The 18330-nt window shown below is 34.7% G+C and overlaps 1 protein-coding gene across 3 annotated transcripts in view; it reads left to right on the top strand.

Annotated features, from left to right (window-relative positions):
- NCK1 (NCK adaptor protein 1) overlaps positions 1-18128 on the top strand; it is an 84069-nt gene extending 65941 nt beyond the window's left edge. For 2 of the 3 annotated variants that reach the window (XM_072613572.1, XM_072613571.1), the window contains exons 2-4: positions 4257-4500; positions 12060-12772; positions 14933-18128. In XM_072613572.1, coding sequence (XP_072469673.1) covers positions 4275-4500; positions 12060-12772; positions 14933-15127 — 1134 coding nt within the window. In that variant the 5' untranslated portion in view covers positions 4257-4274 and the 3' untranslated portion in view covers positions 15128-18128. Of the gene's footprint in view, positions 1-4256; positions 4501-6701; positions 7287-12059; positions 12773-14932 lie in introns of those variants that run through there. The other variant, XM_072613573.1, reaches the window with a different exon arrangement.
- Positions 18129-18330: the final 202 nt, after the last annotated feature.

The following is an 18330-nucleotide window of genomic DNA, read 5'->3' as shown; positions in this document are numbered from 1 at the left end:
CCGAAAGGTGATACCATGACATGCAAGGGAATTGGATTTAAGTGAGGAAGGGCTGTGCAAAGTCACCAGCCTCACTTTCTCCCCCAGAGCTATCTGGGTCCAGTGGCAAGACATAGATCAGGATGACTGGAGATGGCTCTCAATGTAGTGGGAGACCCTGGCTTTTTTTAAGTTAAGGTTTTCCCAGGTTTCAGTTTAACTGAGTTAGTGTCCATTCAGTGATTAAGACTAGGTAAGAAACGAGGCAAATAATTGCCTGTTTTACCTAGTCCACAACAACAACAACAACAAATCAGTCTGGGAGGGGAAGACCCTCAGGGTTTCCAGTCAAAACAGGAACAGTTGCTATTTACGTTTACTATGAGCCAATCTGGGCCCAAACTAAGAGCAGTGAATGGTGCTTAGGCTGGGACCTATTGTTGGCCAATCAGTGAGAGCCAGAGTGAATTGGATTTAAGGCATGATCCTTAAGAAAGAAATCTAGCCAGTAAACTCAGGATATCTTGTCAGGTTTCAGAGATCAAAATTTACCTTCCTTTGGGCAGAGCACTTTTGCTGGCTAGGGTATGATATCTTATATAAGGGTATGATGTGTCAGAGGTTCCCAGACTTATTTGGCCTACTGCCCTCATTTCAGGGAAAAAAAAAATTACTCAGCCCCTGTCCTCCCAGTTCTACTTTCTTTAACCCTTTAACGGTATTTTTTTTTTTTTTATATTTGTGTCACCCAGGGCTACCACTGGCTTCCCCCCATCATTCTAGCACCGCTGCCCCCCCCACCCCCAGGGTGGTATTGCCCACTTTGGAAACCCTGCCCAAAAGGGGGAAAGGAAAAGACAGAAAAAAGGAAAGGAGGGAGGTGTTGCTCAGTGCTTTATAAATATTGTCTCATATGATCCTCATAATACCCCTGGGAAATAGGTGCTTTTATCCTATTTTACAGTTGAGAAAATTGAGGCAGAGGGATGTTAAATGACACAACTAGTAAATGTCTGAAGTCAAATTTGAACTCAATTCTTGGCTCTCGATCCAGACTCTGTCCACTGTGTACTCAGCCTCCTTGTATTTATGTACTATACTAGGGTACTTAATTCAATTTAATTAGCTTTAGTGTATTATTTGAGTTAGAAAGTCACTGACGAAACCTGTATGTATTTATGGAAATGATCTTGTCTTAGATTTTGCACAGTTTTATCTTCATTTCCATTTTCAAAATGAGTGGCAAATTTGTTAATCCTCTTAAGCTTCTTTTAATGTGTTTTTTTTCTAAATGATGATGTATTATGTTGCAGTTTTTTGTTGTATGGACCAAGCCTAGAGCAGTATAAAAAATATGCTTTAGGTATACAGTATAACACTTTCAGTACTGAATGCTACTTTATTGTTTTTTTAAAATCTTGTTGGTTCTTTCTATACTCCTTTAATTTCAGTATCAAAGTGATATACATATATGTGTATACATACACATTTACACGTATATTACATCCTTCATCTAAATATTGAAGAGTGCTTTGTTTTTAGTAACCTTCCTTTTGCCTTCTTCCCTTCTGTTTTATTTCATTTTTTCTCAATTATGTGTAAAAAATTTTAAAACATTTCTTAACATTTTGAATGTCAAATTCTCTCCCTCCCATTCCCCCTTTTTGAGAAGGTAAGCAAAATGATATAGACTATACGTGTGAAGTCATGCAAAGCGTATTTCTATATTAGCCATGAGGTAAAAGAAAACATAGACTGGAAAAAAGTTTAAAAAGTATGCTTCAATCTGCATTCAGACTCCATCTATTCTTTCTCTGGAGGTGAATTGCATTTTTCATCATTGTCTTAGAATGTTGTATTGCTGAGAATAGCTAAGTCATTCACAGTTGATCATTATGCAATATTGCTGTTTTTGTGCACAATATTCTCCCAGTTCTGCTCACTACACTTCATATAAATCTTCCCAGGTTTTTTTGTAACCATCTGTTCATCCTTTCTTATAGCATAGTAGTATTCCATCAAAGTCATGTACTGCGATTTGTTCAGTTATTCCTCAGTTGATGGGCATCCCCTCAATTTCCAATTTTTTGTCACCACAAAAAGAGATGGTATAAATATTTTTGTACATATAGGTCCTTTTCCCCTTTCTTTTTAATCTCTTTGGGATACAGACCTGGCAGTGGTATTTCAGGGTCAAAAGGTATGCAGTTTTCTAGCCTTTTGGACATAGTTCCAAATTGCATTACAGAATATTTGGGTCAGTTCACACTTCTACCAGCAGTACATTAGTGTCCTGATTTTTCTACCTCAAACATTTTAAATTTTTCTTTTTTGTCATATTAACCAATTTGATAGGTATGAGATGGTACTTCAAAGTTGTTTTAATTTGCATTTCTCTAATCAGTAGGGATTTAGAGAATTTTTTTTATTACTATAGTTAGCTTTGATTTTTGAAAAGTACTTTGAATATATCTTTTTAAGTCCTGTTTTAGAGAAAAGAAGTCTCAGTCACAGATGAGCCTATTAATAAGGAGCTAAGTAATGAATGACATGATTTTGTTATTGTGTTTTTTTTATATTTATCATTGGTTCAGAGATATCTGAGGAAATACAAATTTTAAAGTTTATAAGTATTTTTCTATTCTTTAAAAAAAATTCTTTGACCAACATTGATGTGTCTTTCTGATTGATCTCTGCTTTTTTCTACTGTAGTCTGCATTAATATTTCCCCTTCTTAAAAGCTTAAGTTCTAAAGATGAGAACTGTATTTCTTTCCTGATTGTATTCTTTATTCCCCAGGAGGGCTCAGTAAACTTATGAAGAGTAATCCTTTTTTCTTACATAGATATATCTATCATAACTATATGCCAACCCATTATTTGTGACGTAAGAGATGAAAGAATAAGAAAAAAAGTGAAATTTTAAGTGCTCTGTGCTCTGTGAGGAATTGGTATTAAGAATATGAGAATCTAGTGGTTAGATTCTAGCCCAGGCTTTAGGCTTCATTTTCCAGGTTAATTTCCCAGGGCACCAGTTCCTCTTTGAAACCAGTCCAAGGGACCTTGTCTTCAACCCTGGGGCTATTTTAATGTGTACCCTTTATTAAAATTCCCTGCTGCCTGCACACCCACTGAAAACAATGAGCCTTCTGGGCTTTCCTTGCCACTGAGCTGATTGGATTTCTTCAATTCAGACATAAGGTTCACCTCATCCCTAATTACTTGTCACCCTTCTTCTGCCACTGTTTGCAAGTATTTTTTCTAGAACCTATTTCACCTTTGCCTTCTACTCCTAACCTGTCTCCATATATTCAAGATCATAAAATAGAGTTTATTAAACAAAAGAAAAGAGTATACACAGATTCAAAAATAATACAACAAAATAAGTTAATTAGAAGTGCATATAATACAACCAACAATATGACAAAAAACAACATTTATTAAACACTAACTGCATACTGAGCACTGTGCTAGGCCTGAGGAAAATACCAAGTTTAGATAAGGCATAGTCCTTGTACTGATAGGGTTTTTAAAATGATAGAGATATAAAATGCTAACACAAATAACCAATAATGTTCAATGTGACAAATATATTAGAAAATTAAAACACAAAATCCTAATTAAGGACTGAGAGTATAAAAGAAAAAGAAATTCACTGTGTGTGTTTCGTCAGTTTTCATCTTTCGTGGAAGGTAATGAGGACAAGTGTTCAAATAAATACCAGGTGATCTCGGACAAATCACTTAACCTCTTTAGGCCATAGTTTATTTGTAAACGGAGGAAGTTAGAGTAAATAACCTTTCACTTCACTGCCATTTCTTAATCCAAGGTCCTATGACCTTGGTCTCTCTGTGACATTTGACATTTCTGACTTCCCCTTCTTTCTGGATGCTTTTGTCTCCTTGGCTACCAAGACAATATACACCCTTGTTGTTCTCCCTAATATCTCTATCTGTTGCCTTTGTTAGCTCCTATTTTTGACCCTTTAAATAGGACAAAGTAATTTTGAAATAGGTATAATAATTTTCTAACAGGTATACCTTTCTTCAAATGTTCCTTTATCAGATTAAATTAGAAATTCAAGATTTTTAAAAATAATTTGTGGAATATACAGAGAAAAAACTTGGGACTTGAAAAATCCAAAATCAAACCAGCATATAAGGAGCTTCATACATCCAAATACTGTCTTCAGCCCTAATTTCTTGGCATTTTGTCTTTACAGATAAGGATCTTTTAAAGGGAATAATTTTTAATTTTCTGTGCCTTTTATATTGACAGTGCCAAAGCTACTAGAAGATGGCAGAAGAGGTGGTGGTGGTAGCCAAATTTGATTATGTGGCCCAGCAAGAGCAAGAGCTTGATATCAAGAAGAATGAAAGACTTTGGCTATTGGATGATTCCAAGTCCTGGTGGAGAGTTCGAAATTCTATGAACAGAACTGGTTTTGTGCCTTCTAACTATGTTGAAAGGAAAAACAGTGCTAGGAAAGCTTCTATTGTAAAAAATCTAAAGGACACTTTAGGTAAGTGTTTAGTCATATCCAACTCTTTGTGATACCTTGGAGTTTTCTTGACAAAGATACTAGAGTGGTTTGCCATTTCCTTCTCCAGTTTATTTTACAGATGAGAAAACTGAGGCAAACGGGGTTAAATGCCTTGCTCTGTCACACAACTAGTGTCTGAGGACAGATTTGGGCGCAGGTCTTCCAGACTATAGACCTAGCACTCTATCCGTTTTGCCACAAATAGTTGCTGAAGTTGATTAAAATCGTTAACTCAAGTGGTATCGTGCTGAAGCATTAATGGCACCAGGTTAATCAGGCAGGGCCAGGCCCAAGACTCAGCAGTTTAGGAGAAGGTTTGTCAAATAGTATAGATTCAGGTAGATAATGGTTCAAGTTCAAAGACATCAGTCTGCAACTCCATGCTTCTCCATACAATTTACTGTAGTTGTGAACAAAATATTTCTAGAATTTATAATGTCAGTCAAAAAGAATGTCCCTAATAAACAGGTTTGTAGACTGATTCTAGAGTATAGAGGAGCTTCATGGTACAATGGAAAGAGTACTTTGTGAGTCAGAGAAGCTGGATTCACATCCTACTTCTGATCCTCACTATTTGATGCCACCCTGGCCAAGTCACTTCACTTCCCTGAGTCTCAGTTTCTTTGTCTATAAAATGAAGGGGCTGAACTGGATGATCTCCAACTTTATGGCTTTTAGACCTGTTGTCCTATGGTGTTTACTGTCTGATCCAATATTTAGCCTAGTAAGGGCAATCTTAGGCCTATGGATGTTAAACATAGCCAGGTCAGAGGACTGTGGATAGGTACTATGCCCTTATTAAGTCAAAACCAGGTGATATGTCATTTAAAGTTTAAATGTAGAATAAGTTATTATATTTGACATGAACTTAAATGCCTACTGGCCTAATATTTAAGCTACTGGTTTCCTAGTTAGAAATCTCAACTTCAAAAAATATTATCTCATTTTTTTCTGTAGTTTTAATTGTAACATGTAGCCAACCACAAATAATCAGCCTTTTATAATCCCTCTGTCTTTTTTTCTCTTGTTCCTTTCCTTCTCTGATTCCTTTTTCCTCTGGATCCCTTTGTTGGTGCAAGAAAACAGAGGTCCTTGCTTTACTCTTCACTTGGCTAAGCTGAGAGGAAGGAAATGTGGAGGGGTGAGGATTGACCTCAGTTCTTTGTCCTTTCCCTCTTGGCTTACAGGAAAAGAGTTGGGGAGGGACTGGATTTGATTGTTGGTATTCAGGAAAATATGCCATTACCTAATATTGGGTTTTCTACACAGGCAGAAAAGAATGTTGAAAAACTTCTATTTGGAAAGATAATTTGGTAGTTAAAATAACTGACTTAAATAAAAATACTTTTGTGTTTTACAACTGACTAATTGCCTTAAATTAGTTTTTATTGTTTCTCATGCATCCTCATGAAGGAGGTAGTTATCACACTACTTTGTCCTTTTAATTTATTATCAATAATAAAAATAAAAACTAATGCTTTTGAATAAACATTTGTAACATTTTCAAAACAGTAGCAAAATTTGTCATAGATTTAAGAGTGTGATACAATGCATAATGGTTTCCAAGCCTGAAATAAGCAACATTCCAGAGGACTTTTAAGCATAGAATATTAGCTAGATGATCACTGATCATCAGGAGATACATTTGAAGTAACTTTTGCTTAAATCTTCAAAATTTGAACAATATATGAACATTGTTCTTAGAGATTTAAATGATTTGATCATAGTTACTTTAAAGCCAGAATCAGAACCAGTAATTTCTGATCTTTTAAAACCCTGTATTCTCAACAAAACTGTATGTACATGCTGATTTAAGGACGTGGAAAAGAGCAAGTAAACTTCTTCATCAGCCAAGGATATCAGTGTTATTGGTGAATATCCAGAAAGGGTCAAGAACATACACAACTAGTCCAGTTTTTGTAAAAATTACTAGAAGTTATTAAGAAGATAAGATAAAAGTTCATTTGACATTTGGCACTCTGATAGGGAGGGGAAAATTCTGATTTTAGTGCTTATTAATTAGTCTTTCAGAAACTGGATTAGGTATCTTTAAAATGATTTATTTATGCAAAAAAAAAAACCTTACTATTTTCCTGACAGTATTGATAATGTTTTAGTCAGCTGTTTAAGCCACAATTAACTAATGTATGATATATTTCTTTTCACTTATATGGTGTTGCTCTTTTAGGGAACTTAGAGTGCTCTATGAAATCTCCTTTAAGTTATTTGTTCATATAGCTGGAATGATGATAATAATCTGGCAGTTTCATCCAGCCAACCATTTCTCTGTACTTTAAACTTTTGCACCCAGCCATTTGTTAGTTGCAAGTTCCCTAAAGTAATTAATGGACCAAGCTGCTCTTGATTATACTGGTTGCTAGGGGTTAAACAGAAAAAGAAAGGGAAAATACCCAAAAGAATGGATATAGAAAATCACTTTAGTAAATGTTATCAGATGATTAGGCCACCTTTTAAAAATATTTTACATTTGAAAGTCAGAGTGTTTTTTTTGTGCCAGACATGACATACTTGTTTAACAAGTTCTTGTGAAGATCAAAAGTTTCGGAATGGGAGAAGCCTCAGAAAAACTTTTATTGTTTGGGTATGGGCCAAGTCACATGGATTGGGTGTGGGGAGTTTCAGTGTTGAAGAGCAGACCAGGAAGCTCACTGTGAATTATCCTGAGCTGTATGACCAACTGAAAGAAAGAGAACGCAGGATTTTGAACAAAATGGATTGGTTGAACATCATTAAGGACTTTTTCAGTAAGTTTAAGTATTTATTAGCTCCTTAGATCTATTTCAGTATTTGTATTTCTTTGAGCTAGATTTTCTCCCTTTAAAGATGTAAATGTTCTATAGGAAGACCTGGCCTGTTTATGTTTTGTTTTCATCTTTTGCTGTGGAATATGTGACTAATTATGGGGAATTTTAAATAAAATTAGTTCTGTCTTAGATGAAGCTAGATTACTAAAAGTGCTTTTAGAGTTGCTAGAGACATAGAGATGAAAATACAGGTTGTTCCAGTATGCTTATATTTTCTCTTAAACTCAGTATTTAAAGTAGAATATAAACTTTGGTAAACCATAGAAATGACTAAAGTTCATATGAACAAACTCACACAGAAGAGCTTGAATTTTGAGTTATTATCTTTAAATTTTGAAGTATTTTAGCAGTAATTCTTTTTCTTAAACTTTTGAGGAAAAAAAGATACATATCAGCAGAAGCTAGATATTGGTAATAAACATTTAAAATTAACCCAATTACAATCTGTAAGCAGTAGAAGTTGATATTTTTGCATGTATTTGAGCATTTTGAAAGAGTTGCCAAAACTCCTTACGAGGTAAAATACTGAAAGAAAATCATGTACTTGTAGGATTGTTTTTTTGACATGTAATAAAATATTTTATTACATTCATAAATTACAATTCATAAAATATGAATTTAATCTGTATGTCTTCTATGAATTTTTTGAAAATAGACCTTTTGTGATCACTTAGGTCTGATTTGATCTGCATATGTGTTTGTTTTATTTTTCTGTAAAACCAGGTGGAGATAATCAGTTTCCCTATGCCAGAGGCATTTGAGGAAGCTGAGAAAAAAAGTTACCAAGGAACTTTCTATTTATTCTCAGAAGCTAGAGAAGGGAGGAGGAAGAGAAGGTGTCCTGCCTTCAACTCTCACTAACTTTTCAATCCTGGGCAAATAATTTTTTCCTCTCTAAAATGGGGTAACAATACCTGTGTTGTGTACTGTACAAAACTCTTGTGAAGCTAAAGTGAGACAATGTTTGGAAAATGCCTTTGAAAACTTTAAAGTGCTATAAAACATCCTTTATTATTTGAGGAATGGATTAGGAGACCTAAGACAAGAGCTCATTTTCTCTGATATTTGAACATCTGTCATGTGAAAAAAGGAATAGGTATGTTTAATCTGTGTAATCCTAGAGCACAGGATGAGAATTGACATGTAGAAGTTATAGGGAGGCAAATTTCAGCTTTTAACACTGAGAGCTGTCCAGTGAATGACCATTTGTGAGAGATTCCTTTATTCATTAAGCATTTATTAAGTGCTTCTGATATGCCAGGCAATGTGAAGTACTATGCTAAGCATTAGTAAGACAAAAAAACTAAAGTCCTTTTCCTCAAGGATCTTGTGATGGGCAAATAACGCACACAGACAAGTAAAGGAAATTCAAAATATATATAAAGGAAATATGAACTCATTTTAGAGGAAGGGGCTCCAGTCTCTGGCGGGGATAGGGGTAGGGGCAGATTCTGTGCTTTGGCTTAATTTGGAAGTGATGTTCTGCATGGAGTAAGAAGTTGGGCTAGGTACCCTTGAGAGCAGAAATTCTTAAACTTTTTTTGCATCATGGACCCCTGGGGCCTTCTGGTGTAACCTATGGACCCCTTCTCAGTAATGTTTTTAAGGGCATAAAATAAATACGTAGGATTGCAAACTAAGATAATTGTATTGTAAAAAATTATAAAAGTAAGTTCACAGACTCCAGATTACCTGCTCTAGAGCCCCTTTAAATCTAAGCCACCATAATAAGGAAGCAGCCAGGTAAGAGTTCAGAATGAAGAGAGAATCCAAGGACAGAGATATGGGTGTATGGCTAGAGGATCCATCATAAAAAAGCCTTAAGGGAAGAGGTCAGAAATTTCTTAACCAGGCATTTCTGGCTCCAGAGCCAGGGGGAGGGTGGATGTTAACTCTTTGGTTATCTCTGTGACCTTTTCTTGACCACATCATGAAAAAGATGAATCTTTAGGTAGATACATTTCCTTCATTTCGTGTTATCCAGATATTTTTGCAGTTAATTATGGACTTAACCTAGCAATCATTTTCAAACACCACACTTTTCACTTACATTCTATTTTCTCCTTAATCTATTAAGTAAATGACCATAATTGATTTATGGAGGTTTTCTTAGTGGACCTTCTACCACAGACAAGAATTATAAGTGGAATTTGATGACAAAACAAATGGCAGAAATAGGACATGAGTGATGACTAACTTTGACAGATTTAGCTCTTCTCAGCAATGCAAAAGACTCATGATGGAAAATGGTATCCACATTGAGAGAAAGAACTAATGGAGTCTGAATGCAGATTGAAGCATGCTATTTGCTGTCCCTCTTTTTTTTTTTTCTTGTGATTTCTCCCATTCATTCTAATTCTTCTTTACAACATGACTAATGTGAAAATATGTTTAATAGAAATATATATGTAGAGCCTTTATCAGATTGCACACTGTCTGGAGGAAGGGAGAGAGGAGGGAGGTATAGAAAATTTAAAACTCAAAAGTTTATGGAAGTGAATGTTGAAAACAAGTAATTAAAGAAAAAAACAGCATGAAATTTGGAGAAATAGATGATTGATTAAGAGATTAAGAACAGGCTGACACACTGAGGACTGATTAAACAAAGAGGATATTTAACTGCGGTTGGGAAGAGGGTGAAAAAAAAGATTTGTGTGAGTTAGGGACTTTGACTTCTGTGGGAGCCAGATGTCTGAGTTATCTGGTTGTTTATGTATGGAATGGTAACATGGTTTAACTACTCTGACATTTTAAAATTGAATGAATCTTTTTTGTTTGTTTGATACCTTTTCCTCTGTCCCTTCCCCCAGTTCCTCTGCTTGAGGAGAAGGCAATGAATAGAAATACCTTACATTTGTATAACACTTAACTTCTAGAAGTATTTTCATATTTTTTCGTCATTTAATAGCGGATCAGTGAGATTGTTAACTTAAAAGACCTGATCTGACAGTCAGACTCCACAGTCACTGGCTAGTGGTCCACACCTCTGGCTGTAAACGATATCTTGTGTTCTGACTCTGAAGCATGAAAGTTGAAGGAATTAATACCATAATATTACTTATCTGTATTTCCACTTTTAAGGATAAAATGAGCAACTACTATTATTTTTATTATTATGTTTGTTCTCTAAAACTTCGTTTGCTAGTGTAGTTCTTTCTACTAATTTAGTATGTTCATTTGGGGCTAGAGGTGATTTCTTTAGGATTTCTAAAATTCACAGAGAGAATGATAATGATTAAAGACTACTTTTGTAATCAGCATGTTTTGCTTCCAGAGTTGACTGATTTTTGACCATTTATAGTAAATTAAGGTCTGTTTATTTTCTTTTTTAAATGTTGATGCCTTAAGAAAAAACAAACCCAACACTGTCCCTCTCCTACGATATCAGAATCTTTCTTTGAGACAGATGAGGGGTACAATGGATAAGGCACTGGCCCTGGAATTAGGAATATCTGAGTTCATATGTGGCCACAAACACATACTAGCTGTGTGACTTTGAGCAAGTCATTTAGCCTTTGTTTGCCTCAATTCCCTCAGCTATAAAATGGAGATAATAACGTCCCCTACTTTGCAAATAAGATAATAATTGTAAAATACTTAGCGCAGTACCTGAAATGTAGTAGGTATAATGTAGATACTTAAGCCTTCCTTTTCTTCCTCCTGCCTTGTAATAAGTAAATGTAATTAACTAGCAAAACAGTTCACTCTGTTGTTGCTGTACCTAAAAATACCTGACTCATTTTAAACCTGTAGTCCACCACCTCTTTGCCAGGAGGCAAGAAGTATATTTACTTCATCATTAGTCATTGCATTGAACCGGAGGTCTGAAGTGCGTTTAGTGTTTTCTTCTGCATTGTTATGGTTATATAAATTGTTCTGTTTATTTTGCTCTGCATAAAAATCTTCCCAAGTTTCTTTAAATTTTGCATATTAGTAATTTCTCACAGTACAGTAATATTTCATTGTATTTGCATATCGTAAGCTCTCAATTAATAGACACTCCCTTTGGGGGGATTTTTTAAACTAAGAGCCACAGTTATTTGGCTTGTATATTGATAGCTTTAGGTTTTAACTTATTTTTCTTCACATGTATATGTATGGTTTTCAAAAGTAGGAAAGGCTTTATAAAAAGAAAATATATTAAAGTTCAAAATCCTATATTACCTGCATATAGATATTCAAAATAATTATAATCATTAATAACATTTATGTAGTGCTTCCTATAGTGCTCAGCAATGTGTTTGACACTTTACAACTATTATTTGATCCTTGCAACAACTCTGGGAGGTAGATGCTATTATTATCCCCATTTTACAGGGAAAAAAACCCTGTGGCAAACAGAAGTCAAATAATTGCTCAGGGTTACATAGATGTAGTAAGTTTCTGAGACCAGATTTGAATTCAGGTCTTCCTCAATGTACGCCTGCCTCTCTGTCCACTCTTATCTCTATTCATATTTCTTTCTCTGTAGCTGCCATATATTTTTTGAGCTTCTGTGAACAGTAAAAGAATGGGTATTGTAGGTGAGATAAATTATGTTGTGTGGATAGTAGGATTTAAGTCCGTATCACTAGTGAGAAAAAAAAATTTGTATTCATTCCCAGAAAGATGTGCCACATTGAAATTTGAAGACTTTATGAATAATGATCAAATGATAACTTTTTGATAATTGTTTGCTTTTTCTTTTTCCATTCCTATTTTTTATGTAAACAGGTATTGGAAAAGTGAAAAGGAAACCCAGTGTGCCAGATTCTGCATCTCCTGCTGATGACAGTTTTGTTGACCCTGGAGAACGTCTCTATGACCTCAATATGCCTGCTTATGTGAAATTTAATTACATGGCAGAGAGGGAGGATGAATTATCTTTGACAAAAGGGACAAAGGTGGTTGTCATGGAGAAATGCAGCGATGGTTGGTGGCGGGGGAGCTATAATGGACGGGTTGGATGGTTTCCTTCAAACTATGTGACTGAAGAGAGTGACAGTCCCTTGGGTGACCATATGGGCTCCTTATCAGAGAAATTAGCAGCAGTTGTCAACAATTTAAATAGTGGACAGGTGTTGCATGTGGTACAAGCTCTCTACCCATTCAGTTCCTCCAATGATGAAGAGCTAAATTTTGAGAAAGGAGAAGTGATGGATGTTATTGAAAAACCTGAAAATGACCCTGAGTGGTGGAAATGTCGGAAGATTAATGGGCAGGTGGGCCTGGTGCCAAAGAACTATGTTACTGTCATGCAGAATAGTCAGCTAACCTCAGGACTGGAACCATCACCTCCACAGTGTGATTACATTGGCCCATCAGTCACCGGTAGATTTGCTGGCAACCCGTGGTATTATGGGAAAGTCACCAGACATCAGGCAGAAATGGCATTGAATGAAAGAGGGAATGAAGGGGACTTCCTCATTCGGGATAGTGAATCTTCAGTAAGTCGTTTTTCATTGATAAATAACAGTTAGGTTCTGAGTTTTCTTTAGAGCTAGAAACTATGTAAATAAATCCTCTAATTTGACATTATTTCTTTATTAGGCTATTTGGTTTTGCATTCTGAAATACTGTCTTGTACATCAAACTGAGGAACTGAGAAAATTAGAAATTGACCAAATCAGAATTGATATTGGTTGTGAAAAATGGAAACTAAAATGTATTTTAAATTGGGTAATTTGCCTTTGAATTAAATATTCAAATATTTCTCTGTAAGAATATAGAGAAGTCTAAATTTATAAATAGGCTATATTCCAAGTTTCTTTGCATGTTGTTTGGAATTTGGCAGACATTTTCCTGCCCCTTAAAAAATCAAAACAAAGTCAGCATTAGGGATAAAATCTGAATTATAAATGATAATTCCCCGGTCTGCCTGTACAGTATAGGTTTATTTAACCTGTAATCTACGTAGAATGAATCATTTCTATTTTAAAGTAAAGGAAAATAATTCTATTTTAATGCTAGTAATGAAATAGTGCTGAAAAAGTAAAACAAAATGGTTAAAAAAGAAATGAACCCTGACATTATTTTAATACTTTAGTTTACAAGTGGTTTTCATATCCTATTTCATTTGTTCTTCACAACAACCCTGTGAAGGAAGTACTACAGCTATTATTATGTCCTTTTTACAAATGAGAAACCTGAGGCTGATTGTTTCTTGCCAAGGGCCACAAAATTAGTAAGTGTGAGGTGTGATAAGAACCCAAGTCTTCCTGACTTACTACCTATTATGCCACACTGTCTCTCAGACTGGCAAAATTTGAAGGTACAAGATTAATTTGAGGAGGATGTGGTTGATGGTAGATGGAGACTTGGTGGGGTTCTGAGAAGGGTTTTTGGACATTTTCAGGGATTTTAAGAGGTTAGTTACATAAATTTAATTTCAGAACTTAGCTTTTCTTAATGGGGCAACTGGGTGGCTTATTGAATAGATCACTGGACAGAATCAGGAAGACCTGAGTTCATATTCTGCCTTATCTGCTTGTGTGAACCTAGGCAAATCAATGTATCTTCTAGCTTCGGTTTCCTCATCCGTACGCTTAGGTAGTACCCACCTCCCAGAGTTGTTGAGGACCAGTTGAGTTAACATATTAAGCAGGCCTAAAGTGCTGCATAGATGCTAGCTGCTATTTTCTTTTTCTTTCTTATGCAAATATATCATAAACATGCTTATGTTTAGCAACCATAATTAAGGTTGGGTTTTTTTTTTTTACTTCAAAAAGAATTAAAGGGGACAATTTCTTGAGGTATGAGAGGAGGATGGATACTCTGTGTATATTTATCTCCCCCTCCCCCCCAAAAAAAGAGTGGAATTAGTAGTTTGGAAAAATATGTGGTCAGCCAGATAGCTGTACTGCACAATGAGATTCTGATAGAGAAATATTAGATTAGACAGTTTCTTATGCTAGCCATTGCCTTGTGGTGATGCCATCAGCTCTGGATAGCTTACTTCTGTCCACAGGAGTGGGAGGTAGGAGAAAAGGACAGAATTAGTGATGGGGGAGTTATTGTGGGGGGAGTGTGAGTCAATATGCAACTAACTGTCTTTTTCTATCTTTGGGAAGGTCAAAGTCATGTGTTTCTAACTCAGAAAACTGCCTGTTGAGAGGCTTTCTAGATTGCCGTGGAACATAAAGGTGGCAGTTTTGAGAGCAGATGACTGTTTTCTGTTTTTTTTAAATAGATTTTTTTGCAAGGCCAAAACATTTAACATAAAATTTCCTAATATACTACCACTTCCTATTGTGTAACCTTAAAGACTTAAATTAGGTCTTTGCTCTGGAGTGTTTTTGATGGTTGTTCCAAGTTCCCTTGTAAAGCTTCATATTCCTTTTTCCTTTACAACAAACATTGGTATTCAGAATTTTTTCCTAAAAGTTTTATGTTAACGGAGACTAATTGTAAGGAGGTGGGTGAAGCACAGTTGTTCTATGTGTTTGTCAAATAATCTTTGCTTGGGGGTAGGAGTGTATTATATCTCACGTTTTATAACTGAGAATTTATTTTATATATTATATAATCTGTATTAAAATTGTGATAGCCATATCTTGACTTTTAGCAAAAATGACTTAAATTCTAAATGTATATTTGTTTTCTTTTAGCCAAATGATTTCTCAGTATCTTTGAAAGCACAAGGGAAAAACAAGCATTTTAAAGTCCAGTTGAAAGACACTGTTTACTGCATTGGACAGCGTAAATTCAGCACCATGGAAGAACTTGTAGAACATTATAAAAAGGCACCAATTTTTACAAGTGAACAAGGAGAAAAGTTATATCTCATCAAGCATTTATCATGATAGAAAGATGACCAGAATAACTGCCACAAATTTCAAATTAGAAATATAATTGAAGACTAAGAAGATATTGGTCCAATCATGCCAGACTGGAAATTGATGTTTTTAACTCTATATGAAATTGACTATAATACATATGTATTTTTATTATAACATAGCAATGCACATATATGCCATTTTATGTAAAAAAAACCAACTTTGTAAAGCAATTGCTTCCATCTTTTGATTTTCAAGCTTTATTGTCGCTTCTTTTTTTCTTGTTTCCAGTAATGTTCTATATTTTTCATTATCAGTTTAGTGAAAAACAGACATCTTTTAAATTATAGACATTCTAAATTACTTATCCTTTATTTTTCTAGCAGAGTTACCATATCAGGTAATTGCTTTCTTCACACTGTCTCTTAAAGTATGAAAATATTGTGTCCCTATAAGAAATACTCTAAAATAAATTTTAATCTTTTCTATGTATGACTGAAGAGCAATAATCACTGGAAAAGATTAGAGATGATTTCCAGGTGCCATTTTTCTCCTAAGCCATTGTAAATACCAAATATGCCTGTCATAATTTTTCAAAATTCATTCACTGCCTGTGTTTCATGCAAAACATGAAAGTTGGAAGAAATTCTGTGGAGTTTTAATTTATAGCTACTGAGGGGGCAGGGGAGATACCCTAAAGAACTGAATTGGTCTTTTCTGACTATTCTCTATCTGTTACTTGTGCGAAAACAAAGCAATCTCTGTGAGATACATTTAGCTTTTAAAACAAGAAATGAACTCTATAGTGTCATTTTTTCCAAAGGGTTTCACTTCAGGACATATTCTGTCTATGCCAATAAAAAATAAGATATGGCAAAGTTTTGGGGAAAAGAATAAACTGTAAGATACCTGACTTTTTTTTAGGTAACATCAGCAGTTTTAGATATACTTAAAAAAAAATATGTCCTACTCTCTGATTTCTAGTTTTGATAGGAGACAGTCAGGACTTGTTGACCTGAACACTAACTGTAGAGTTTTGTTCCCAAACATGCCTTATTTTGAAGCATTTGTGAACTGGTCCTGCTTTTCTGTGGGAGAAACAGGACTTATTCATGTAGTTATGGATTTTATTTCAAAGTCTATTTTTGTAGATGCTCTTAATTGTGGGTTTTTTCCCTCACCGTGCACAATGGATTTTCAGTGGAAATGTGAGGCATGACTGTAGTAATTAGGTGAATTCTTTGTGCCTCATGGGAAAGTTGGTATCATTACTTTATAGCTGACACCTTGTCAATATTTTGTTTTATTCACAAATTGAAACCTGAAGATTTAAGCTAAACAGCCAACTGAAGATGCTTATCAAAAATTTCAGATGTTTATTAAAGCTACTTCATTTAGTAAATGGTGGAGAATCAGTAAAAATATGAATGAACAGTATTTTGTGAGTTTTTAAGATTAGGATGATCCTTTTGGTTTTTTAAACAATAATTCTTCAATGTTCCTTAAATATGTGAACTGGTTTTTTTGTGTCTACCTGTTATTTACACACTCTTAATGAACCAAGAGAACTTTTAAAAATTGAAGTCTATAAATTTAATTCAGTTTTGAAAAACATAATTATCTTAAAACATGATTTTTGTCTTAAAAGTTATTTATTACTTTAGTGTTGCCACTGGGTGGCAGTCTTGGCTTGAGAAACTTTGTTATCTGCCATGAAATGACAGAACTTTCCAAATGTTATGATGATGGCGCTGTTAAGGTAATCGGCATTATTCCTCCTCTGCTTTTGCAGCTTAGTTAATATTGAGCTTTCTAACTTAGTGACAGTTTGTTTATAAAAGCTAATTGTTGTTAGAGAACTTTAGTAGTAATAAATGTGATGTATGCTCACTATTTTTACAAATTTTGCTTACCAGAAATATCAGGAGATCATAAGGCACACCAATTAATATTTTTGCAGATTTACAGAAATACCTGTCAGGAATGGATCTCACTTCCTTCATATATAAATGAAGGGGTTCAACTAGATACTCTACAGGCTTTTAACACTCTGTAAAAGGAGAAGGAATAGGTCCAGTCTCTGCAAATAGAGTATAATTTACCTTCATTGTGGATATGATGTTTTTTGAGAGTGTCATAACCCAGTTCTCTTCTCTTGTATTGGGTTAATGTCGAATAGGATTTTTAAAAAGCAGCTAAGAAATAAGCATCATCAAAAATGAATATGTATTTCTTGACACAACTAGATCATTATTACTGTTGCTAAAAATGGCTTATGGAGGTCAGTGAAGTCTATATTTCCTTGTATTATGTTCTTTCAGGATGATGATCATACCAAAGTGAACCATGCATTTAATTTATACCAGTGTGCTGAAATATTTTCTTGTAAACATCACACACTCAAGTGATACATATGCACAGGTTTTTTGTATTACCAACCCTCTTTGCTCTTTGTACATCATTGTCACTTCCCAGTGTCCTTCTTTCCCCCATAGATAGAAACTTTCCTTATAAAAAAGAAGTAAAACAAAACCAGCATACTGACCATATCTGAAAGTATATGTATGTAGCATTCTATATTGATAGTCCTATCTTCTGTCTACCAAGAAGAACAAAGTATAAATATTACTGAGCCATGAAAAATATGACTCAGAAGAATTCAGAGCAGCATAAGTAGACTTGAATGAACTGATTCCAATATAAGTAATCAGAGTAGGAAAACAAAGTAAATGACTTGCCAACATTTTAAACAGGGGTGGGGGGAGAAACAACAGATTAATTATATCTAAACTTCATCCTGGGCAAAAATGAGAAAATACCCCTTGTTTGTAGAGGTGAGAAGCTGTGAGTGTGAGACATTGTATATACTGTACAACTCAGCTGATGCACAGTTCTGCTGAGCTTGTTTTTTATTTCTCTTTTATTTGTTGCAAGGAATGGCTCTCTGGGTAGGGAATGGGGAAGAGCTCTGTCCAGAAATGAAGGTGATGTAAAAACATATAGCAATAAAAGTTGGGGGGAAAATAAAGTGTTTCACCAGTTCTTGACAATCAAAATTGACCATCATGTTAATTTGCATCCTGATATCTTGTAGTAGTTTTTTCATTAGTATGGTCACTTTGAATATTATCCTTTTGGTTTTTCACTCTGCATAAGGTCATATGACTCTTCTCAACGTTTCATATTTATCATTTTATGGCCTAATAATATTCCATTATATTCATATGTCA

Source organism: Notamacropus eugenii, chromosome 5, assembly GCF_028372415.1.
Source record: "Notamacropus eugenii isolate mMacEug1 chromosome 5, mMacEug1.pri_v2, whole genome shotgun sequence".
Lineage (NCBI taxonomy): Eukaryota > Metazoa > Chordata > Mammalia > Diprotodontia > Macropodidae > Notamacropus > Notamacropus eugenii.
Note: the sequence above shows the minus strand (reverse complement) of the source record. Positions and strands in the feature narration are given on the sequence as shown.